The sequence below is a fragment of the Euprymna scolopes genome, chromosome 44 (assembly GCF_053919585.1).
Source record: "Euprymna scolopes isolate OS-2025 chromosome 44, ASM5391958v1, whole genome shotgun sequence".
In the NCBI taxonomy this organism is placed as follows: Eukaryota; Metazoa; Mollusca; class Cephalopoda; order Sepiida; family Sepiolidae; genus Euprymna; species Euprymna scolopes.
The window spans coordinates 15,381,047-15,406,026 of NC_136525.1; the positions used below are offsets into that span (position 1 = coordinate 15,381,047).

Genomic DNA, 24,980 nt, shown 5'->3' on the forward strand with positions numbered 1-24,980 from the left:
CCCTGTTTCAATAATAAAACTTCAAAAATCGAAAAAAAAAAAAAAATATATATATATATATCTGATATCTCAGTGCAATCTTAAGATAATGACCCTGATTATTTTAGCGACTGGTCTATGACCACGTGATCCAAATTAAGTCTTTATTTATTTTTTTATTTTTTAACTAATTCAAGAAAGAAATTTTTTGAGTATGCGTGTTTGGCTAAATTGTCATGAAGGAACGATTTTTTGCTATCCCTCCCTGTAAAAATGTTCCCAGTTGAGGGTGAAGGAATTAATGTTTTTTGCCAACTTTTCGATATTTGTCATCCGAAGGGTCAAGCTTCAAAATGATACTGATCTCATGAAAATCCGTGGCCTCTGTTGAAAGTTTTAGGCATACATACATACATACATAACAGATTTTTGCCCTTTTATATTATAGACTAGCGGGGGTACCCGGCGTTACCCGTGTGTTTAGAGGTGTGTGTTTGCTCGGATTGGGGGAGGGGTAAATCAAAACAAAAGAATAAGCGAAGTAATAATCCTGTTTAAATATTAAATAAAAAGAAATAATGTTAAAACTTATTTAAAAAATAATTTCCCCGGGTGTTTGTGTATGAGGTAAAAAAAAAAAAGTTTTGGTAGGTAGGTAGGATCGAACCCGAAGCCTTGAGGCGAAGTTGGAAAATAAAGTGTGAAAAAACGTGACACATTAACCGCTCGGCCAGCAAGAAAGAGTAACTGAAACACGTTTGAATTTATTTAAGTAGAAACAGAATTGACAGGTGCCCGCACTTAATGAGGTTTGCGGGGAAGTTTTTTGGGGTTTGTTTACCCAACCTTGGCTGGTTTTGTTTCCTCAAGATGTTGAGGGGTGGGGGGAGGAAACCAGCTCCCCTTAAAAAGGGGATTGTCCAAATTGAATAGCAATTGTCTGATATAAGGAGAAACTCCGCATTGATCAAAGCTGATTGCTTTCTGGACGTTCCCGGCAATCGCGCTGGGAACAATGCCAGCTTTCGCTTTTATACGAAAAAGCCGAATCAACAGGAGGAAATAAAAAAAAAATCTCGAAAATAGCGCATAAAAGTTGGGCAAATTAAAGATAGACGCGACCCCCATTCTTAAGTTGTAGATATTATGATTTAGACAGCATAGAAAAAGTTTTAAGGAGTGAGCCGACCGAGCGCCCCCTGGAAAAAAAGCCTTTTGCAGACATACAGAGAAAGTGCACATGCACACTAACACACATTTTCGCTACTAGCGGGGGGTGCCCGGCATTGCCCAGATGTTTGGTGATGTGTGTGTTAAAAAAAATGTTGGCCGGGTAAAAGAAAAAAAAAATAGTTTTAGTAGGAAGGTAGGATTGAACCCCGAAGCCTTTCTCTCTATCTCTATCTATCTCCTTTTTCTGTTGTTTATATCAACTGGATTATATAGATATCACCCCACATTCCTGAAATATTATATTTTTCTATTCTTATTTTGCGTTGCGCAATTCATAACATCCCGACCTAGAATGTAACCTTTCTTTGTTTTCGGTGATAATAACAATTCCGGTCAGTTTATGAGATACAAGCATGTAGATCTAAAATCAATCTAAAATATGCGTGTCTGCCACCCCTTCTTTCGTTTGCGTCGCTCCGGCTCCATATGCAACGTTAAAATAAAGAGGAAATTAGATCAAGATATGAATAATTTTGGTTTATTTATTTTTCATTTCTCCATTACGTTGATATATTATTTCCATAATTTTACACACACACACACACACATACGCACACACACACATGTATATGTATATGTGTGTGCATGAATATATATTTATTTATATACGTGTTACAGAAGATCAGAAAAATATCGGTACCGTTGGTTTCAGAACAAACACAAAAGCGACCTGCTTCTAGTTACTTACATTGGACTTTTTCTGCCTCTGTTTATGTATATCTTACCGGAAATGACGTCCTGTACACCATGTAGGATTTTTCATGGTTTACAATCGTTGATGTTATTTTATTCTTGGCCACGAGGGGAGAGGAACTGATAAGTGAAGGGTTATAAAGCGAAATAAACAGGTGCGAGGAAGTTGCGTGATGTCTGACCTAGTTTTGCGCTGCAAGCCAAATCATTTGCTTTTCGAAGACGCGGCGAGCTGGTAAAAGTCGGGCAAATTAAATACACATGCGACCTCCATTGTTAAGTCGTAGATATTATCATTTAGACGGGATATACAAGGGGCATGCAATAAGTAATGCCCCTGACCCACTTCCCATACATATACATATATATACATATATACATATGCATATATATATATATATATATATATATATATATATATATATATATATACGCACACTTATATACATATATACACACACACATTTATACATATACGAGGGGCGAGCAATAAGTAATGCTCCTGACCCACTTCCCATAGCAGTAGAGCAACGAAACTTGGCACAGTTATTAGTCTTTCTCTACATAGGAACCACCTAGAGTTATGCATTTCTCCCATCATTTGATGCAGCTCTGGAGACCGTTTTTGTAGAACACCTCAGGTTGGTCCTCCAACCACGACGTGACTTCAGAAATCAAGGCTGCATCATCTGGGAAATGCTTTCCTTTCAAAAACAACTTCATGGCTGGGAAGAGGTGAAAGTCAGAGAGTGCAAGATCAGGAGAGTAGAGAGGATGGGGGAGGATTTCATAACCACACGCCCGTGCTTCTGATCTGGCGACATGCGAGTTGTGGACCGGAGTGTTGTCCTGCAGGAGGAGGGTACGTTTGCTGATCTTGCCCCGCCTCTTGATTTTGATAGCTTCCCTTAATTTCCTCAAAAGTGAAGCATAATAGGCTCCTGTAATCATGGTACCCTTTGCCAGGAAATCTGTCATCACTACTCCGTCCTGGTTCTAGAAGACTGTGAGCATGACCTTGCCAGCAGAAGGCTGCACCCTTGCCTTCTTTGGAGGTGGTGAGTCCAAGTGCTTCCACTGCATTGACTGGGCTTTGGTCTCTGGATCATAGTGATGGACCCAGGTTTCATCCTGTGTAATCAGTCTTTTGAAAAACTTTGACTCATCTTCTTGGCACATCGCCAAATTCATCCTCAAGCACTCGACGCGTTCTTACTTCTGAAATGTTTTGAGCAACCTGGGAATCCATCTGGCAGACACCTTATGCATATGCAAATGGTCATGAATGATAGTTTCCACAGACCCTGTACTAATCTTGACATCTTGGGTTATTTGGCGAATAGTAATGCGCTGATCTTCCAAAATGGCAGCGTCAACTTGACGGACAGATGCCTCATCAATGACAGAAGGGGGGGGGGGCGACCAGGTCTGGGAGCTGTTTTCACAGACTTCTGGCCATTCACGATGCCAGCGTTTTACAAGGTCATATGATGGGGCATTATCACCATAAGTTTCTTTCATTTCATCAAAAGTCTCTTGTGGTGTGCGTCTTTTCAAATACAAAAAACAGATCACTGCTCGACATTCAACAGGCTGCATTTCACACCTGATTCAGTTCAAACACCTGTAAAACAGAAACCACAATTAGTTCAGAGCTGTAATTTTCCACATAACCCGTAGAGATATAAATCCTTGCATATGCAAAATTTCAGATCAGACAACTGGAAGTGGGTTAGGGGCATTACTTATTGCACGCCCCTCGTAAAAAAGTTTTAAGAATGAGCGACGGCCTCGAGAACCCGCTGGAAAAAAGCCTTTTACTGACATACACAAAAAGCGAACATACATACATACACACATTTTTGCTTTTATATATAGATATAGATTAGATAAAGTACTTATCCTCACAGCTTACTATTTATCTACATTAATGATTTTACTATTTATGTGTGACAAATTAAGGAGATTAACTTACAAAGGAGTCACCGGAGGCAACTTGAGGATGAGTGTACGGTGGTCAAAGGGACCATGTTGTAGTCCTCGTTAGGAGAGGAAATTTGGTAAATTGGATAACTTAAGGGGATGACTCATCAGCAATTTGTTCACATTGGACTTGAAGACGACCATATTGTAGTCAGTTGGAAAGCAGAAAAACGGAAGAGTTCCACAGGCATGCAGTTCTAAGAAAAAAACTTTGTTCATGGAATCTATGTTTAGGTTTATGCACAGATAAAGTGGGGGGGGGGAAATTATTGATAGTGGTTTCAGTTAGACGAGTATTTTTCGAGAAAGTGAGGACAGGATTGGAGCTCAGATGAGCACTTGCCATGAAAATAACGATAAAGCAGAGACAGGCTCGCAACATCTCTTCTCTGGGGAAGAGGTTGCAGGGAAGAGAAAAGGGCATCCTCCACTAGATTACGAAGTCTATTTTGAACTCTGTCTTCTATTCTCCATGTTGGTTGCAGCTATTTATTAACTTGTGAGATTGTAGATTTCTGTCTCTGACTTGGAGAATATATATATATATATATATATATATATATATATATATATATATATTGTAATAGAAAAATGCGAGAATGAAAAGTAATATGGTTAAGCTTAAACATGGAAAAGTAAAGGACTAGTTGTTAAAATTGGAAAAGAAAAGGACAGGATATTCTAGTAAAAAATATAATAAATTTAAAACTTAAAATATTGCAGCATTAAGAATTGATTATATAATTTTATAAATTGAATTTTTAAAAAATTCTTAATGCTGCAATATTTTAAGTTATAAATTTATATTTTTTACTAGAATATCTTTTTCTTTTTTTTCAAGTTTTAACAACTAGTCCTTTACTTTTCCATGTTTAAGCTTAACCATATTACTTTTCATGCTTTCTTTTTTCTATTGTAAACCATGATTTTTTTTTCCGGCTTACAATAAATAAAATAGGGGACAGGTATTTCATGTTAATTTCAAATCTCCAAGGTGACCTGGATGAAGAAACTATTCATGCCTCTTTCGCATCTGTTTTGTTTCAGGTGAAACTGCTAACTTTGTTCCACGCAACATACGGCATTATATATTTGTCGGACATCCTACGGACGTTTATCTCACTTGGGATCCACCTTTTAACTACATACTTCCCAAGTCCTCGGACCTTTCCAAGAACACTGCCAGTGCCAAAACTGATCATGTTACCACTTTGAACAGGCTCTCCGTCCCTCTGCACGGCCATTCTGGAAGCAAATCTGACAGCCATCCCCAATACAATGTTGCGGATTCAAACGTCCATGAATCTGGCAATGATACCTATGCTCAGATGTTGAACATGAACTCTACAAAGAATCAAACTCTCAAAACTGAACAAAAGGATTCCCGCATCTTTGATGCTTACGGATTTGTTGATAACTATGATATTTTCTATCAACAAAAACTCGACTCGTCTGGTAAGTAATATTTTTCACCTGTTTTTTAATTTTTGTGGTTTTTTAGCTTTTGTGTTTTTTAATTTTTGTGATTTTTTAGCTTTTGTGTTTTTTAATTTTTGTGTTTTTTAGCTCTTGTGTTTTTTTAATTTTTGTGTTTTTTTAATTTTTGTGTTTTTTTGATTTTTGTGTTTTTTTGATTTTTGTGTTTTTTTGATTTTTGTGTTTTTTTGATTTTTGTGTTTTTTTAATTTTTGTGTTTTTTTAATTTTTGTGTTTTTTAGCTCTTGTGTTTTTTAGCTCTTGTGTTTTTTAGCTCTTGTGTTTTTTAGCTCTTGTGTTTTTTAGCTCTTGTGTTTTTTAATTTTTGTGTTTTTTTAGCTTTTGTGGTGTTTTTAGCTTTTGTGGTGTTTTTAGCTATTGTGTTTGTTTTTTAATTTTTGTGTTTTTTAGCTTTTGTGGTTATTTAATTTTTGTGGTTTTTAGCTTTTTTTTGTGTTTTTTAATTTTTGTGTTTTTTAGCTCTTGTGTTTTTTTAATTTTTGTTTTTTTAGCTTTTGTGGTGTTTTTAGCTATTGTGTTTTTTAATTTTTGTGTTTTTTAATTTTTGTGTTTTTTAGCTTTTGTGGTTTTTTAATTTTTGTGGTTTTTAGCTTTTTTTTGTGTTTTTTAATTTTTGTGGTGTTTTTAGCTATTGTGGTGTTTTTAGCTTTTGTGTTTTTTAAGCTTTTGTGGTTTTTTAGCTCTTGTGGTTTTTTAGCTCTTGTGGTTTTTTAGCTCTTGTGGTTTTTTAGCTCTTGTGGTTTTTTAATTTTTGTGGTTTTTAGCTTTTTTTTGTGTTTTTTAATTTTTGTGTTTTTTTTAGCTTTTGTGTTTTTTTTAGCTTTTGTGGTTTTTTAGCTTTTGTGGTTTTTTTAATTTTTGTGGTTCTTAGCTTTTGTGGTTTTTAGCTTTTTATTTTTTTGTTTAGTTTTTTGATAGATAATATTGTTTTTGATGTTTCTGAATTTTTGAGATGAGGATTGGTTATTCATATTAGTATTCATCAGACTACTGTTTTCATCTTGAGCGTGATTTTCGCAACGTTTCGGTTGATGTAACCTCCAACCTTCTTCAGGTATATCTTGTCGAACTCAGAAATGTTTCTGTCGAACTTGTGAATTTAGCCAGAATTTTGAACAGGACCCTTTATTTACTTCATGGGGGTAGCATGCTCTTGTTCCGTCAGCCGTGACTGGATAGAGGTCTTAAGTAATTTGCAATCTTATTTTTTCGGTTGCCCACACTGAGGATTGAACCTTCAACCTTCAGGAGAATATCACGTTTACAATTGATTTTTTTCTAAGTACTCTAACAACTGCGCCACAGGGCATCTTTTATAACTTTTATCTTTATAAAGATGAAGTGTAGTATCACAAGATACAAATCTTTTTATAATTTTCATTTTTATTTAAAAAACAAAAAAAAAATTGCTATTTGCTTACTTCTCCACAAGGGCAAATTAAATACAAGTTAGTTTAGCGTCCGAAATTCTCAGTTTCTAATGTTTTGTAATTAATGTAGTTCATTCTTTTTATTTTTTTAAGATTTTTATTATAATTATTATTAGTTTTATTAAAAAGATCTGTAAATATATTTAAAAAACGCACTCAGAAAGACACCCATTTATTTAAATATATCTTGTTAAATTTACGTTCGTTTTGTTTATTTACATTAAAAGTTTTACGTAAATAGAAAAGTTTTTTTTTAATTCTTAAAAGTTTTGTAAATATTTTAGATTAAAGAAAATGTTTTGCAAATATATATTTTTTCTTTTAAATCTTAAAATGTTTTGTAAATATATATTTTTTTCTTTTAAATCTTAAAATGTTTTGTAAATATATATTTTTTTCTTTTAAATCTTAAAATGTTTTGCAAATATATATTTTTTCTTTTCAATCTTAAAATGTTTTGTAAATATATATTTTTTTCTTTTAAATCTTAAAATGTTTTGTAAATATATTTTTTAAAAATCTTGCTCGCGAAAATTCGACCATGTCTGCTATTTGACGTGTTTTACAAACAACCAACGTCAAGGTCAAGATCGAACAACTGGTGTCACTTGAAATATGCACCAATATTCGTCTTCTGCTGCGGGGTATCTATTCTTGATCCCATTATTGTTAGCATGAGTCTATTTATAATTTTGTCAGTTGTGATATTGTCAGAGTATGAAATGTTAACTATGTTTTAGAAGCAATTTATCTGTAGCTAATGTCCTGCACTTGATCTTATAATTTGAAGATTTAATCAGTTTATTTTGTTAAGTTTATACTAAGAAATATACTGTTAACCGTTTTTATTTTAAAATTTATTTCTACTTAGATATAAAAGAATTTGGATTAAAATATTTTATGGTGACCTGATGTAGAATTCTTTACTTACCTCTGATCTTGAGCACGTAGTACAATGGGGAAAGGAGTGGCTGGTTACTTTTATGGTGACCTGATGTAGAAATCTTTACTTATGTTCAGTTTCTGTTCTGTCGCCTCTTGGATCTTCCGACCACTCTGTTGTATCAATTAAGATAAAAATGAAATGTAATAAGTCCCCAGACGTACCTCTTCATCGTACAGTATATCGATACACTAAGGCTGACTGGGATAGCTTCCGTACATTTATATCTGATCTACCTCTGCATTCCATGTTTAAAAAGGATGTGTCCTCTATAGTATTAGACCTAACTGAATGGTTAATTGTAGGTATTGACCATTTCATACCCTCTAAAAAGTTTCAGCAAAAACCTAACAGCCAGCCATGGTTCTCTCCAGAATGTGCTGCTGCCATTGCGCACAGAAATCACTTTTTCCACTGCTTCAAACGTAATAGATGTATGGAAACTAAAGCCGTTTTCAGGACTGCCAGCAACCATTGTAAGAAAGTAATAAGGAACGCAAGAGAGTTGTATGCTCAATCTGTTAAGTCCAAAGTAGCTGAGCAGCAGCTTGGTTCCCACCAGTTTTGGCAAATAGCAAACAGAATCCTGAACAGAAGCGTGTGCTCCATCCCAACTATTATCAATGGACCTGAGGTAATCTCGTCAGCATCAGACAAAGCCAAACTCTTTGTCAAGAACTTTGCAGCTAATTCTACCCTTTGCGACCAAGACCGCCAACCCCCAATATTGCCTCCTGTATCAGAAAACATGCTATGTGATATACGTATATCTGTACGTGATGTTGCGAAGCTAATCAAAAACCTTGATTCGAGTAAAGCAACTGGCCCTGATGGTATTCCAATTATAGTACTCAAAAAACTTCAACCTGAATTAGCGCCCATACTTACAAAACTGTTTAAACGTTGTCTTGAGAATAGTTTCCCATCTCCCTGGAAAATCTCATCAGTATGCCCTGTATTTAAGAATTCAGGTGATCGCTCATCCCCCTCTCAGTACAGGCCAATAAGTCTCCTGTGCGTCATGAGTAAGTTGCTAGAATCTATGTTAAATACAGAAGTAATCAAACATCTCAACAAAAATAACCTTCTTAGTGACACTCAATATGGTTTCCGTTCTGCTAGATCTACAGCAGATGTCCTTACAGTTATATCGCATAGGATTAGCAAATCTCTCGACGGTGGCAATCTTTCTAGGGCAATTGCTCTTGACATATCTAAAGCCTTTGATAGGGTATGGCATAAAGGTTTACTTCATAAGATCGCTAGCTATGGTATAGCTGGAAAAGTCTTCTCAATTATTAAATCATTTCTTTCTGATAGGTTAATAAGAGTAGTAGTTGAGGGGCAAAAATCAGAAGCTCACAGTATTAATGCCGGTGTCCCTCAGGGATCCATCCTGGGCCCAACTCTTTTCCTGATCTACATTAATGATCTTCCAAATCATATCCTTACATCATTTGTAGACATTTATGCTGACGACACTACCATTTATGGTAGCACATCTAAGACAGTAAATGACCAAGTTCTCTCCAATTCTCTCTCCTCTGATCTTGAGCACGTAGTACAATGGGGAAAGGAGTGGCTGGTTACTTTTAATGCATCTAAAACCAAGCTTCTCTCTTTACATCATCAACATTCTAATTCACATTTGTCATCAATTGAAATGAATGGCTCTCGTCTTCAGGAGGCCTCAAGTTTTGACAAGCTTCTGGGCTTGACCATTACTCCTGATCTTAAATGGAACACGTATATCAAATCTGTTGTCAAGGCCGCTGGAAAAATGGTGGGATCTTTCTATCGATCCAGTAGATATCTCACTGCTGATGCTATTCTCTACCTATATAAGAGCCAGGTACGTCCAAGGATGGAATACTGTTGCCACATCTGGGCAGGAGCTGCTAGAAAGGACTTGTCCTGCCTTGATAGAGTTCAAAATAGACTTCGTAGCCTCGTAGGAGATGTCCTTTTCTCCTCCTTGCAACCTCTATCTCACAGAAGAGATGTTGCGAGTTTGTCTCTGATGTATCGTTATTTTCATGGAAAGTGTTCAACTGAGCTTCAATCTATGGTCCCCCCTCGCCAAACTTTCACAAGAAACACTCGTCTAGCTGTAAACACTATCAATAATTTCCCCCACTCTTTATCTGTGCCTAAACCTAAACGTAGATTCCATGAACAAAGCTTCTTTCTTAGAACTGCACGCCTGTGGAATTGTCTTCCGTTTTCCTGCTTTCCGGCTGACTACAATATGGTTGTGTTCAAGTCTAAAGTAAATAAGTTCTTGATGAGCCGTTCCATATAAGTTATTAAATTTACCAAATTTTCATTACTAATGATTACTATATTGACCAATTTCTACTGTACACTCTTTAACCCTTATCCTTGAGTGGCCTCTGGGCCTTGATAATGTGGTGATGCCTTTGTAAAAAAAAAAAAAAAAAAAAAATATATAAAAGGCACTTTGTGTGTGTGAATTCATTTCGTATAGATTCCAAAATAACTGGGCTGACTTTTAAAAAAAACTTCATACATATGTACTTTATGTGTTTAGGAACGTTCTTAGATAGGTTTTGTATCTGAATGCCTCTGATAGGTATCAATAATTTAAAAAAATCTGATTAAAGGAGGAACAGTCCGATTTTGACAAAAGTTGACACTTTTATACAACCTAAACTCACAAGTGCATTTGTGAAGTTTTATCACCGTACAAGCAGAAGGATCTGACAGGTGCGTTTGAAATATGTTTCTGTTTAGAGCACAATTGAACCATGATGCTTGACTTTAACATTTTAAACTTTAATCCAATCAATTATATAAAATAATCTTATAAAATCAACAGAAGGTTCTCTACAGTGCAATGTAGACTACAATCTATTGTGGACTAAGTAACTGCTGGAGGCATGTGAAGCTTCCTCACAGTCCACCCTGCTAGGTCCCTGACTAGAGCAGGCCATTAATTGATTTGATTGGAAAAATGGGCGATTTCACATTGATGTGAATGATTGTGATGCAACATTAGTGCTGGGATTGAGATTCGAGCCAGGTTGACAATCTGGAGTTTATTAAAGATTCTTTGGTTGAATCCTGCCTGGAAAGGTGAGAGACTAGTGTTTGATGCTCCAACTCCGATGTGACAACAGTACTCTGTGTCTGGGCAAATAGTGGCTTTGTAGAGATATCGGATACTGGCACGTGCGGCAAATTTTCTAGCATGGCAGAAGAACCTCACCAGGGGTCACACTGCGTACCAAACGATGCCCATGGGGGGGTCAATCGCCGATATATGAGTTTATTTTAGGCCTTTGCGATCACGGAACGCCCACAAAAGTTCAACAGTTATTCTGGTCACACAGAAAAACTCTCACAACATGATAGCTTGGCCTTGATACACAGGTACAGATACAAGCTTGGCCTTGATACACAGGTACAGATACAAGCTTGGCCTTGATACGCAGGTACAGATACAAGCTTGGCCTTGATACACAGGTACAGATACAAGCTTGGCCTTGATACACAGGTACAGATACAAACTTGGCCTTGATACGCAGGTACAGATACAAACTTGGCCTTGATACGTTGGTACAGATACAAGCTTGGCCTTGATACGTTGGTACAGATACAAGCTTGGCCTTGATACACAGGTACAGATACAAGCTTGGCCTTGATACGCTCGTACAGATACAAGCTTGGCCTTGATACACAGGTACAGATACAAGCTTGACCTTGATACGCAGGTACAGATACAAGCTTGACCTTGATACACAGGTACAGATACAAGCTTTGCCATGATACACAGGTACAGATACAAGCTTGGCCATGATACACTGGTACAGATACAAGCTTGGCCATGATACACTGGTACAGATACAAGCTTGGCCTTGATACACAGGTACAGATACAAGCTTGGCCTTGATACGCAGGTACAGATACAAGCTTGGCCATGATACGCAGGTACAGATACAAGCTTGGCCATGATACACTGGTACAGATACAAGCTTGGCCTTGATACACAAGTACAGATACCAGCCTTGCCTTGATACACAGGTCATTTAAACTTTCTTTGTGCTCTTTCTCAGAGAGCCCACGAGTGACGAAATCTACCTCCTTTAGTCTAAGACAAGTGATGAATGTTTAAATTAAGGCTAGTCAATCAAAAAGAGGGGACGACTTTAAAAAATATTGGCAGAAAAAGCGACCCCTTCCTGTAGAAAAGTGCCCAGCTTAGGGTGAAGGCATTAATGTTTTTAGCCAATTTTTTGATATTTGTTGTCCGAAGGGTCAAGCTTCAAAATGATACCGATCTCGTGAAAATCTGTTGCATCTGTCAAAAGTAAACAGACAGGTGAGATTTATATTATAGACTAGCGAGGGGTACCCGGCGTTGCCTGGGTATTTGGAGGTGTGTGTGGAAACTCCGGGGGGGGGGGGGGGGCTAAAATAAAAAAAAAATATTTTGGTAGGTAAGTATGAGGATCGAACCCGAAGCCTTGAGGCAAAGTTGTAAATTAAAGTGTGAAAAAAAAAAAGAGTGTGACGGTTTTAACCATTGTCCCACCGCAAGATGCTAACGGAAAGACGTTTGAATTTATTTAATTACGTAAATTAGCAGGTGCACGTTTTAATGACTTAATGAGGTCAACTTTTGACTGCGAGGTAGCATTTCATTTAGTGCGGGAATGCCCCCCCCCAAAGACGTTGGGGGTAGGGAGAAACATTATAGGAAAAGGCCTAACCTACATGCGGCGAACGAAAACTGTTGAATATTTATCTTCCGGAAGTCGAGCAAATTAAATAGACAGGTGAGCTCCGTTGTTAACTGTGAGATATTACGATTTACATGTGATATAAAAAGTTTTTAAAAGTTGTGAACCGACTGACCGCTTCTCTTAAAAAAGCCTTTCTTGGACATACACAAAAAGCGAACATACATTTTCGCTTTTATATATATATAGATATTTTGGCAAGTGTTGTCATATGAATGAATGCCTCCATTCTCCATGTCAAAAGACAATAGACACCCCCTGTAGGGGCAGCTGCACGTGTAATTGTGAGGCAAGGGTTGCTCAATCTCTAACTGCACCTCTCCTGAATCGGCACTGCTTGAGTCCAGTGGCAAGAAGTCCAGGACGACTGGAAACAATGCAAAGATAAGCGGAGAACACATATAGCACCTGGAAGTTCCAAACGGTCACCCATCTAGTACTGGCCAGGCTCATCGTTGCTTAACTTCGGTGATCTGATGGAAACCGGTGTGTCAAACGTGATTATGCCGTATATAATCTGCCGAAATTTTAGTCTTTTATTTTTTCTTAAAAAAAATTAAACCAATCGCATTACTTATTCGTTCCATCATTAAATCTCATTGCAAATTGACCTCCCATTTTTTTTACCAAGTTGACATGTAGCATGTTTCTATCAAATTATATTGCTTACATGTCAAATTATCAGATTAATAAGAAAACAGAATAAAATAGAAAAAAAACCTGGACTGGATTCTTGGCTGCATTCCAACATTCTCAGCTCTGACCCATTTAGTACGGTTCGCTAGAACTCAACTGCCGACATCTTGACTGCCGGCCTTATATTCTTTCATTCCAGTGTCTAGTCTCATTGATATGCAAATTAAGATGCAGTCGAACCTGATCATTGTCGCCTTTTCATGTCCTATCGGTTGGGTTTCAAGTTCTGGCAGCCTGCCTCCATGACTGCAGTCACACTACAATTTTCCCTACACATAGCGACATAATTATTACTAACTGATTTACAAGTAACTTTGATTAAATTGAAATCTCTAGGAAAAAAGCAATGCCTCACTGTAGTTCAATTGTCATATCTCGAGCAGTTCTCCATATTTGTCTACAAAATGTCTTTTTTTTTATCATAATTTACAGTCTGATTTTAACTAATATTTCAATGATTATTCTACTGATGGACAGTCTCATGGGAATTGTTTGCTAATGTGATGGTTGATGTTTTCAACTACCATGAAATTTCCACAAATTCTTCTAGTTCATACTAGCAGAGAGTACCCGGCGTTGCCTGGGTGGAGGATATTGGCACAAGGACGAAGCGATGTTAAGAATGGCTTCGACGTGGTTAAAATAAAAAAAAAAAAATTAAAAAATAGAGATAGAGGTGGGTAATTAGTTTTCTATACTAACCATTAGTTAACCAGAAGATAGTGAATTCAATGAGTTGGTAATTAACTTTTGCCCGGGTGGAGGATATTGGCAAAAGAATGAAATAAAAAAAAAAAAAAAATTCTAAAAAAAAAAAAAAGAGAGGTAGGATTGAACTCGAAAACATAGGGTAATTAGTCTTCCTCGCTAACCATAGGAGTCGCCAGGCATGCGCAGAAATGAACGTTGCTTTTAAACCTGGCCAGGGCCAGTTAAGTTTTCCACTTTCTGTCATTTGCGTTCAAATAGTTTTGCTTTATTATACGAAAAAGACAAACAAACACTCGAGACGACGGCATGGTGGGAATTTTTTTAATTCGATCAAAAAGAAAAAAAAAAAAGGGAAGAAACAGTGTCCATTGCAAATCTCAGATATTATGATATCGGAAGTATAGGAAAACTTCTCATGAAATTTAACCGACAGTGGAACCCTGATCTGAAAAACCTTTTGCAGACATACACAAATGCTCGTGCCCATTTTGTCTTTTACATATACGCTAGCGGGGGTTCCCAGCATTGCTTGTGTGTTTGGAGATGTAAAAGAAAAAAAAGCCTTCTGTAGGTAGGTAGGCTCGAACCCAAAGCGTTGAGGTGAAGGTGGAAAAGAAAGAGTGAAAATCCTAACATCTTAACGCTCGGCCACGATGGGACAGGAAGTTAAGTTAAGTGACATGTGCGTAAATTTAATGGGGTCAAACATCACGCCATAGGGAAAACTTAACTTTGGCTGCAAGCCAGTTTCTGTGTATTTGTTTCCCCCAAGATGTTGGGGAAAACCAGCTCCCCATAAAAAGGGAAGTGTCCAAATGAATAGCAATTGTCTGATATGAGGTGTTTTCTGCACAGTAATGAAAGCTAAATGCTTTCTGGACGTCCTCGGCACAAAGCCGGGGAACCTGCCTTGGCGTTCGTTAGTTTCGCTTTTTTATATGAAAACCACAAACAAACACGATGGACCACAGGATAGCATGAATTTTATAAATCGTTCAAATAAAAGAGAGAGACGACCTCCTTTCGTAAATCGTAGATATTATAATCTAGGGAGTATATAAAAAGTTGTAGGAATGAGTGACCCCCCTCCCGAAAAAAGCCTTTGCCGGACATAGAAAAATCTACACACACACACACACATTTTCGCTTTTATATAATAGATATAGAAGATAATTATAGCAAGGAGATAAGATCATGCTCACATGCTTTGGGAGTGTCTAAAATTTTTATGATTGCCCAGATATGGGAACGGTTGATGTTTTTTTTTTTTAATTTTTTAAAAATCTTATTTTTGTTTTTTTGTCCCTTTTTTTTTTCTTTGTACTTCTTTTTTTCTCAGGTTTTCTTTTTCTTTTATTTTTTTAAATATACGATTTTATTGACATTTTTCGTACACCAGATGTGCTCCGATTTTAAACTGAATTCTTTTAAAAATAATCTTAATTTTTATTTCTAGACATGAAATTATTACACGTTAATGCCACGCAGACCTGGGTTCTGCTGAAGAACATCACTGCAGACAAAACGTATCAGGTTTTTATACAAGTTTCTTATAGCAACAAAAAACAAGTCAACTCCACGATTTATGCGTTCTCTTTGGCCAGCAATGACACAGATTCAACTTCAGGTAAGAAAGAATCAATCAATTTTATTTAGGCGTTTTATTTTGTATTTACTCAGCCATTACAAAATTTTCATTAACTGAGCGATCCACCCATGTTATGCTTTTTTTTCTTTTTTCAAATTTTATTTTTCTACCCTTTTTTATTTTCTCCCTTTTTTTATTTTCTCCCTTTTTTATTTTCTCCACATTTTATTTTTCCCCTTTTTATTTTTTCCCCTTTTTATTTTTTCCCCTTTTTATTTTTTCCCCTTTTTTATTTTCTCCCCTTTTTTATTTTCTCCCCTTTTTTATTTTCTCCCCTTTTTTATTTTCTCCCCTTTTTTATTTTCTCCCTTTTTTATTTTCTCCCTTTTTTATTTTCTCCCTTTTTTATTTTCTCCCTTTTTTATTTTCTCCCTTTTTTTATTTTCTCCCCTTTTTTATTTTCTCCCCTTTTTTATTATCTCCCCTTTTTTATTATCTCCCCTTTTTTATTATCTCCCCTTTTTTATTTTCTCCCCTTTTTTATTTTCTCCCCTTTTTTATTTTCTCCCCTTTTTTATTTTCTCCCCTTTTTTATTTTCTCCCCTTTTTTATTTTCTCCCCTTTTTTATTTTCTCCCCTTTTTTATTTTCTCCCCTTTTTTATTTTCTCCCCTTTTTTATTTTGTCCCTCATTTTTATTTTCTCCCCTTTTTTATTTTCTCCCCTTTTTTATTTTCTCCCCTTTTTTTTCTCCCCTTTTTTATTTTCTCCCTTTATTTTCTCCCTTTTTATTTTCTCCCTTTTTTATTTTCTCCCTTTTTTTATTTTCTCCCTTTTTTTATTTTCTCCCTTTTTTTATTTTCTCCCTTTTATATTTTCTCCCTTTTATATTTTCTCCCTTTTTATTTTCTCCCTTTTTATTTTCTCTTTTTTATTTTCTCCCTTTTTTTTATTTTCTCTTTTTTTATTTTCTCTTTTTTTATTTTCTCTTTTTTTATTTTCTCTTTTTTTATTTTCTCCCTTTTTTATTTTCTCCCTTTTTAATTTTTTTTCTTTTTTATTTACTCTTTTTTTTATTTTCTCCCTTTTATATTTTCTCCCTTTTATATTTTCTCCCTTTTTTATTTTCTCCCTTTTTTATTTTCTCCCTTTTTAATTTTTTTCCTTTTTTATTTTCTCTTTTTTTTTATTTTCTCCACTTTTTTATTTTGTCCCTTTTTAATTTTTTTTCTTTTTTATTTACTCTTTTTTTTATTTTCTCCCTTTTTTCTCTTTCCCCTTTTTTTATTTTCTCCCTTTTTTATTTTCTCCCTTTTTAATTTTTTTCCTTTTTTATTTTCTCTTTTTTTTATTTTCTCCCTTTTTTATTTTCTCCCCTTTTTTATTTTCTCCCCTTTTTATTTTCTCCCCTTTTTATTTTCTCCCCGTTTTTATTTTCTCCCCGTTTTTATTTTCTCCCCGTTTTTATTTTCTCCCCTTTTTTATTTTCTCTTTTTTTATTTTCTCCCTTTTTATTTTCTCTTTTTTTATTTTCTCCCTTTTTTATTTTCTCCCTTTTTATTTTCTCCCTTTTTATTTTCTCCCTTTTTTATTTTCTCCCCTTTTTTATTTTCTCCTTTTTTATTTTCTCCCCTTTTTTTATTTTCTCCCTTTTTTTTATTTTCTCCCCTTTTTATTTTCTCCCCTTTTTATTTTCTCCCCTTTTTATTTTCTCCCTTTTTTATTTTCTCCCCTTTTTATTTTCTCCCCTTTTTTATTTTCTCCCTTTTTTATTTTCTCCCTTTTTTATTTTCTCCCTTTTTTATTTTCTCCCTTTTTTATTTTCTCCCTTTTTTATTTTCTCCCTTTTTTATTTTCTCCCTTTTTTATTTTCTCCCTTTTTTATTTTCTCCCTTTTTTATTTTCTCCCTTTTTTATTTTCTCCCTTTTTTATTTTCTCCCTTTTTTATTTTCTCCCTTTTTAATTTTCTCCCCCTTTTTATTTTCTCCCTTTTTTATTTTCTCCCTTTTTTATTTTCTCCCTTTTTTATTTTCTCCCTTTTTATTTTCTCTTTTTTTATTTTCTCTTTTTTTATTTTCTCTTTTTTTATTTTCTCTTTTTATTTTCTCTTTTTTTATTTTCTCTTTTTTTATTTTCTCTTTTTTTTATTTTCTCTTTTTTTTATTTTCTCTTTTTTTATTTTTCTTTTTTTTCTCTCTTTTTTATTTTCTCTTTTTTTATTTTCTCTTTTTTTATTTTCTCCCTTTTTTATTTTCTCCCTTTTCTTATTTTCTCCCTTTTTTATTTTTTTCCTTTTTTATTTTCTCCCCTTTTTTATTTTCTCCCACTTTTTTATTTTCTCCCACTTTTATATTTTCTCCCCCCTTTTTTATTTTCTCCCTTTTTTATTTTCTCCCTTTTTTATTTTCTCCCTTTTTTATTTTCTCCCTTTTATATTTTCTCCCTTTTATATTTTCTCCCTTTTATATTTTCTCCCTTTTATATTTTCTCCCTTTTATATTTTCTCCCTTTTATATTTTCTCCCTTTTTTATTTTCTCCCTTTTTTATTTTCTCCCTTTTTAATTTTTTTCCTTTTTTTTTCTCCCTTTTTAATTTTTTTCTCCCTTTTTTATTTTCTCCCCTTTTTTATTTTCTCACCCTTTTTATTTTCTCCCTTTTTAATTTTTTTCTCCCTTTTTTATTTTCTCCTTTTTTATTTTCTCCTTTTTTTATTTTCTCCCCTTTTTTATTTTCTCCCCTTTTTTTATTTTCTCCCTTTTTTTCTCTTTCCCCTTTTTTTATTTTCTCCCTTTTTTTCTCTTTCCCCTTTTCTGTAGTCCCCTTTTCTCTTTTGCTCTTTTTGCCCCCCCCCAGTTCCTCTTCTCTCCGTTTTTTTTTTTGACCCTTTTAACCTTTCCTTTATTCTTTTCCCTATTTTCTTTCAATGATTATTAAAGAGTGCTCAGTGGAGGACAGAGCTTGTATATAGTCTGTTTATTATACAAACATTATTGGTTACATATGTGCATACATGTTTCAGTGGAATCTCAATTCAAAGAGATTACCTCATTAGGCCAAAAAAGGGGATGCTATTGAAACGGAATTCAAGATTCCATTTGTGTTTTATAAAATACTAGCGAGGGGTACCCGGCGTTGCCCGGGTGTTTTTCGGGGTATGTGAAAAAAAGCCGAAGCGTTGACGACGAGCAGTTGAAAAATAGTAAAGTGTTTTAAAAAAAAAAAAAAACAGGTGCGCGTTTTTGATTGACGTGACGGTGATAGGTATTCAGCAGTTATTTTGTGCGGGACAGTTTTGAATAAATGTTTTTAAAAAGCCGCTCCCTGTTTATTAGGAGGAGCGAAATGAAAGCTACAGTCTGATATGACGAAGTCGACATTGACCAAACTGGCTCTGGGCCTGTGTTTAGAGTTGAGGTTCGCTTTTTTTATACCGAAAAGCGAATGTAACGCGTGCCGATGCCAGGAAATGTGGAATAATTAACGTTTGAAAGTCAATAAAATTAAATAGAGAGGCGAGCTCCGTGCATAATTTGTAGATATTACAATTTATAGATGATATAAAAAGTTTTAAAAAGTTGTGAAGCGAGCAAGCGCTTGTTTGAAAGAAGCTTTTCGTGGACATCGAGGAAAAGCGAACATACATACATACATACATACGTTTTCGCTTTTATATATATAGATATTTGGGTGTGTCAGATTATTATTTTTTATGATACAAATATGTGGCTTATCCCAAAGATTATTTTTGGCATTTATAATTTAAATACAATTTCATGACTCTCATGTACATGGCATAATCTTGAAGTCTAATTTCCACAAGCTACGCATTGAATTAGGCTGTATTTCGGCAATAATGCTTCAAATTTTGTCTTCCAAGTGATCTATTATGCCTGGTTTCTCATTCGAAGTGGTCTATTATGTTTCTCATTCAAAGTGGTCTATTTTGTTTCTCATTCGAAGTGGTCTATTATGTTTCTCATTCAAAGTGGTCTATTTTGTTTCTCAATCAAAGTGGTCTAATGTGTCTGGTTTCTCATTTAAAGTGGTCAATGTGTCTGGTTTCTCATTCAAAGTGGTCTATTATGTCTGGTTTCTCATTCAAAGTGGTCTATTATGTCTGGTTTCTCATTCAAAGTGGTCTATTATGTCTGTTTTATCATTCGGAGTGGTCTATTATGTCTGTTTTCACATTCAGAGTGGTCTATTATGTCTGTTTTCTCATTCGGAGTGATGTATTATGTCTGGTTTGTCGTTCGAAGTGGTCTGTTCTGCCTGGTTTGTCGTTCGAAGTGGTCTGTTCTGCCTGGTTTGTCGTTCGAAGTGGTCTGTTCTGCCTGGTTTGTCGTTCGAAGTGGTCTGTTCTGCCTGGTTTGTCGTTCGAAGTGGTCTTTTCTGCCTGGTTTGTCGTTCGAAGTGGTCTGTTCTGCCTGGTTTGTCGTTCGAAGTGGTCTGTTCTGCCTGGTTTGTCGTTCGAAGTGGTCTGTTCTGCCTGGTTTGTCGTTCGAAGTGGTCTGTTCTGCCTGGTTTGTCGTTCGAAGTGGTCTGTTCTGCCTGGTTTGTCGTTCGAAGTGGTCTGTTCTGCCTGGTTTGTCGTTCGAAGTGGTCTGTTCTGCCTGGTTTGTCGTTCGAAGTGGTCTGTTCTGCCTGGTTTGTCGTTCGAAGTGGTCTGTTCTGCCTGGTTTGTCGTTCGAAGTGGTCTGTTCTGCCTGGTTTGTCGTTCGAAGTGGTCTGTTCTGCCTGGTTTGTCGTTCGAAGTGGTCTGTTCTGCCTGGTTTGTCGTTCGAAGTGGTCTGTTCTGCCTGGTTTGTCGTTCGAAGTGGTCTGTTCTGCCTGGTTTGTCGTTCGAAGTGGTCTGTTCTGCCTGGTTTGTCGTTCGAAGTGGTCTGTTCTGCCTGGTTTGTCGTTCGAAGTGGTCTGTTCTGCCTGGTTTGTCGTTCGAAGTGGTCTGTTCTGCCTGGTTTGTCGTTCGAAGTGGTCTGTTCTGCCTGGTTTGTCGTTCGAAGTGGTCTGTTCTGTCTGGTTTGTCGTTCGAAGTGGTCTATTATGCCTGGTTTGTCGTTCGAAGTGGTCTATTATGCCTGGTTTATTAGCGTAAAAGTAGGATTTTACATATCCCAAAGAAAATAATCTAATGGGCTTAAATCGTATGAACGAGATGATCAGTTTACAGATCCATTTTGTGAAATTATTCATTCATGAAATGTTTCTCTCGGTAAATTGTATCATTTGCAAATGCTGGTCTGGTGTCAGTCTCTTCCTGATGAATTCCGAAACCAAACTAAAACCTAAATAACTGATAGTTGCCAAATCTGCAATTAAAAAAAAAAAAAATGTTGATTTATAGTGCCACCTCTAAAAAAAAAAAAAAAAAATGATCAAAGTCAATTGCACTTGCTGGAAAATTCACAGATACTAAAGAGGACATAATTATATCAGTATGGAAAAATATGCGTGTGACCTTACTTTGAATTGTGAAATAGAGAAGGGAGATAATCAGCTGTTTACGATTTAACTGTTTCGCAGATTTATAAACAAAGCATTCATCAGATTCACAGCTCTCTTGCAGTACTGATTGAAATAGTACTTCCCCATCCAAATCTACTTGAGAGTACTAGAAATCAGGTGAGATTTGTTATCACCCAGATTTTAGGTTATTATAAGCGAGTAATCATTGATGATGACCCGTGTTAGAACTCCTAGTGAGTGCAAAATAATAAACACCATCTCGAAAAGTATCAAGTAGAATTTCATAAATCTCTACTTAACATATAAACTAGCCTTGGGGCCCGGCGTTGCCCGGGTGTTTGGAGGTGTGTATTGAGCAAAAAAAAAAAAAAAAGTAGTAGTAGGCAGGCAGGCTCAAACCCGTACCGCGAAGAAGAAAATAATGTGGAAAAAAAAAAAATGACATCTTTGCTGTTGCGCCCATAGCCAAGCCAGAAGTGATGTAGGTTTAAATTAAGGCTAGTCAATCGAAAAGAGAGGATGACTTTCGAAAATATTGACGAAGAAAGTGACCCCTCCCTGTAGAACAGTGCCCAGTGACGTTTATAGTTACGGATGACCAAATAGTCTACTTTTTATTCATTATTGAATGAAGGATTTCTCCTCCACTAACAGAAAACAAAGGATTTCTCCTCCACTAACAGAAAACAAAAAAGGTGAAGTGAAGAATCAGAACAGCTACTACACTATAGTCTACTTTTTATTCATCTCTATTGAATACTAGTTCAGTCTACAAGCTTTTATTTATAAAAAAAACTAGCTTGGGTGCCCAGCGTTGCCCGGGTGTTTGGAGGTGTGTGTTGAGCAAAAAAAAATAAATAAATAAATAAAAGTGGTAGTAGGCAAGCAGTCAGGCTCGAAGCCGTACCGCGAAGGAGGAAAAGAACATGAAAAAAAAAAAAAAGTAACGTCTTTGCTGTTTCGCCCATCATCAAACTGGAAGTCTATAGCCCTTGAGCCCCTGGAGAGGCATAGGCCATCTACAATTTTTTACGGGGTGAGGGTGCTGGCCGAACCTTCCTAGAAGGTACATACAGCGCCTAGCCTTCCCAAATAGTCACCCATCTGGTACTGGTCAGGCTCAACGTTGCTTAACTTCAGTGATCTGGCAAGAACCGGTGTGTCAACATGATTATGTTGTACAAGCTGGAAGTGGCAAAGGTTTAAATTAAGGCTAGTCAATCGAAAAGAAAGAATGACTTTCGAAAATATCGGCAAAAAAAGCAACCTCTCCCTATAGAAAAGTGCCCAGTTGAGGGCGAAGGAATTAATGTTTTTAGCCAATTTTTCGATATTTGTCGTCCGAGGGGCCGAGCTTCAAAACGATATCAATCTCATGAAAATCTGTTGCCTCTGTTGGAAGTTTTAGGCAGACATACATACATACATTTAAACAAACAGGTGAGATTTATATTACAGAAGGCACTTTGTGTGAGTTTGTTCCTTATGGACTCCAAAATGGCTGGGCCGATTTTTGTGCTTGCACGGGTACTCGCTGCTATTTTCATTTTTGTAAACATTTTTGTTTGAAAGATTTTTTTTTTTTTTTTGCTCTAGACATTTTTTTTTTTTTTCTTGAAACTTTTTTTTTTTTTTTTTTTTAGGGGGCTCCATTGCTCAATACTTTTACCATAAAACTCTCCACACCAGTGCAACGCCGGGTACCCCCCTCTGCTAGTTATACATAAAAGCCCCTTTGTGTGAGTTTGTTTCCTAATGGCTGGGCTGATTTAAAAAAAGAAAAAGAAAAAAAAAAAATTTTTCTCACAAATGTACATTGTGTTTGGGAGTGTTCTTAGATAGGTTTTGTTTCGGAATACCTCTGATAAGTATCTGTAATTGAAAATAAATCTGATTAAAGAAGGAACAATCCAATTTTGACCAAAGTTGTCTAAAATCAAATGCGCATTTATTTATTTGCGGACTGTTATCCTCATCTTTGTGGTTGTTGTTTCACCACGTTTCGGCCAGCTCATCCTCCGAAACGACAACTACGAAGATGAGGAAAACAGTCTGCAAATAAATAAATATGCAAATTGCCCATCTTTTAAAGGATTCCAAGAATAAAAATAATACAAGTGCAGAAAGGCTCAGCATATGAAATCAACAGTAGATTCTTTGATGAGACCGGGGCGAGTTCGAAATGAATGTTCCTGTTTAGAGCACAATTAAACCATGATACTTGGCTTTTTTTTTTTTTTTTTTTTTTTAAATAATGTGTATATGTATTTCATTGGTTAATTATTTTAACTAGTGCGATCTGTGGAAATTCCACAGGGGACTCATTCATATGTAATATATTGGTGTTGGCATTGTGTAGATGTTCAGTGTAAATGAAGACGCTCTGATATTATTGTAGCTCTTTTGTTAAAGCTGCAAAAGTATTTATCTAAGCTAGCAGGGAATCCCGGCGTAGCCTGGTCGTTAATTACGCTTAAATATGATATTTTAATTTTTGCAGATTTTGTATATATTACTAAAGAGTTAATGTTCTATAGATTTTTATATATTATCAAGTTAGGATTTAAAAAAATAAAAACTTATCCATATAGCTTGAATCGAAACTGAAACCAAAACTTATGAAAAAAATATATATATATAACTTGAGTTTCTTCAGCTATAATCAAAATCCAAACTTATGAAGAATTCTTGGTAAATTTATTTATAAAAAAATAGATTGCTATAATCGAAATCAAAACTTATGAAGAATTCTTGGTAAAATTATTAAAAAAAAAAATAGATTGCTTTTTTTTTTTTTTTTTTTTTACAAGGTAGTCACCACCTATCAAGGCCCAGAAGCCACTCGGGGATAAGAGTTATGGTGTGTACAGTACGTTAGTTTTGGAGATCTGATAAAGTGTCTTACTTAAGGAGGCGGTTCATCAGGAATTTGTTTACATTGGACTTGAAGACATCCAGGTTGTAGTCAGGTGGGAAACAGGCAGACGGAATAGAGTTCCACAGGTGTGCACTTCTTAGAAAGAAGCTTTGTTCATGGAATCTACGTTTTGATTTTGGCACAGATAAGGAGTGGGGGAAAGTTTTGACCGTGGTTTCAGCTAGACTAGTGTTTTTCGTGAAAGATTGGCAAGGGGAGACCAGAGATTGGAGTTCAGACGAGCACCTGCCATGGTAGTAATGATAAAACAGACAGGCTTGCAATGTCTGTCCTGTGGGAGAGAGGTTGCAGGGTAGAGAAAAGGGCATCACCCACTAAGCCACAAAGCCTATTTTGTACTCTGTTAAGGCAGGATAGGCTGTTTTTTGCGTCTCCTGCCCAGATGTGGCAGCAGTATTCCATCCTTGGACGTACTTGGCTTTTATACAGATAGAGAATTGCATCAGGGGTGAGATATCTTCTGGAACGGTAGAAGGATCCTACCATTTTTTTTTCATCGTTTTTTTTCCATTGATCTTCCTTCCATTTTTTTTGTTTTTATCTCTCCTTTTATTTTATTATATTTGTTCTATATTTCTGTTTTTCATTCTTCCCCTTTCCACTTTACCGTCCTTTTCCTATCTCATGACAGTTCTCTCTGAAAACTGAAAATGTTCAGATTTCAAGCAATTCTTGCAGTTAACAGAGAGTTAGACAACGTTTCTTTCATCTTTCATTGCATAGTCGATGTCATTTTTATTACTTAATTTTGGTACTTTCTTGAAACTAATTGGAGTTGTTTAGGGAAGTCAATCCCCCTTGTTGACCATCTGGAAAATGAATTTAGTCATTTGTAAATTTTTGTCAGTTCACAAATAAAATCTTTTTTACGGCTATTTTAAATATCACATTCATTTATTATCAGTTAGTTTTAGTTGTTTATTTTTTTTTGTTTTTTGAGTTGCCCTCACACACACATATGTATACATGGGGGAGCTTGTATCCCTCTAGGTTGGAAGTTCATCTCTATGCCAATTTTCTTTCAAATTTTAAATTTTTATTTAAAATTTTAATTTTAAC

General features: G+C 35.6%; 1 protein-coding gene and 1 pseudogene across 1 annotated transcript in view; one reads left to right on the plus strand and one right to left on the minus strand.

The window, feature by feature from the left end:
* The window catches only part of LOC145268708 (uncharacterized), a 63,498-nt gene that overhangs the window by 26,875 nt on the left and 11,643 nt on the right, over positions 1-24,980 (plus strand). The window contains exons 2-3 of the mRNA XM_080124245.1: positions 4,936-5,343; positions 15,385-15,555. Coding sequence (XP_079980371.1) covers positions 4,936-5,343; positions 15,385-15,555 — 579 coding nt within the window. The remainder of the gene's footprint in view (positions 1-4,935; positions 5,344-15,384; positions 15,556-24,980) is intronic.
* LOC145268967 (5S ribosomal RNA) lies at positions 12,918-13,035 on the minus strand (annotated as a pseudogene).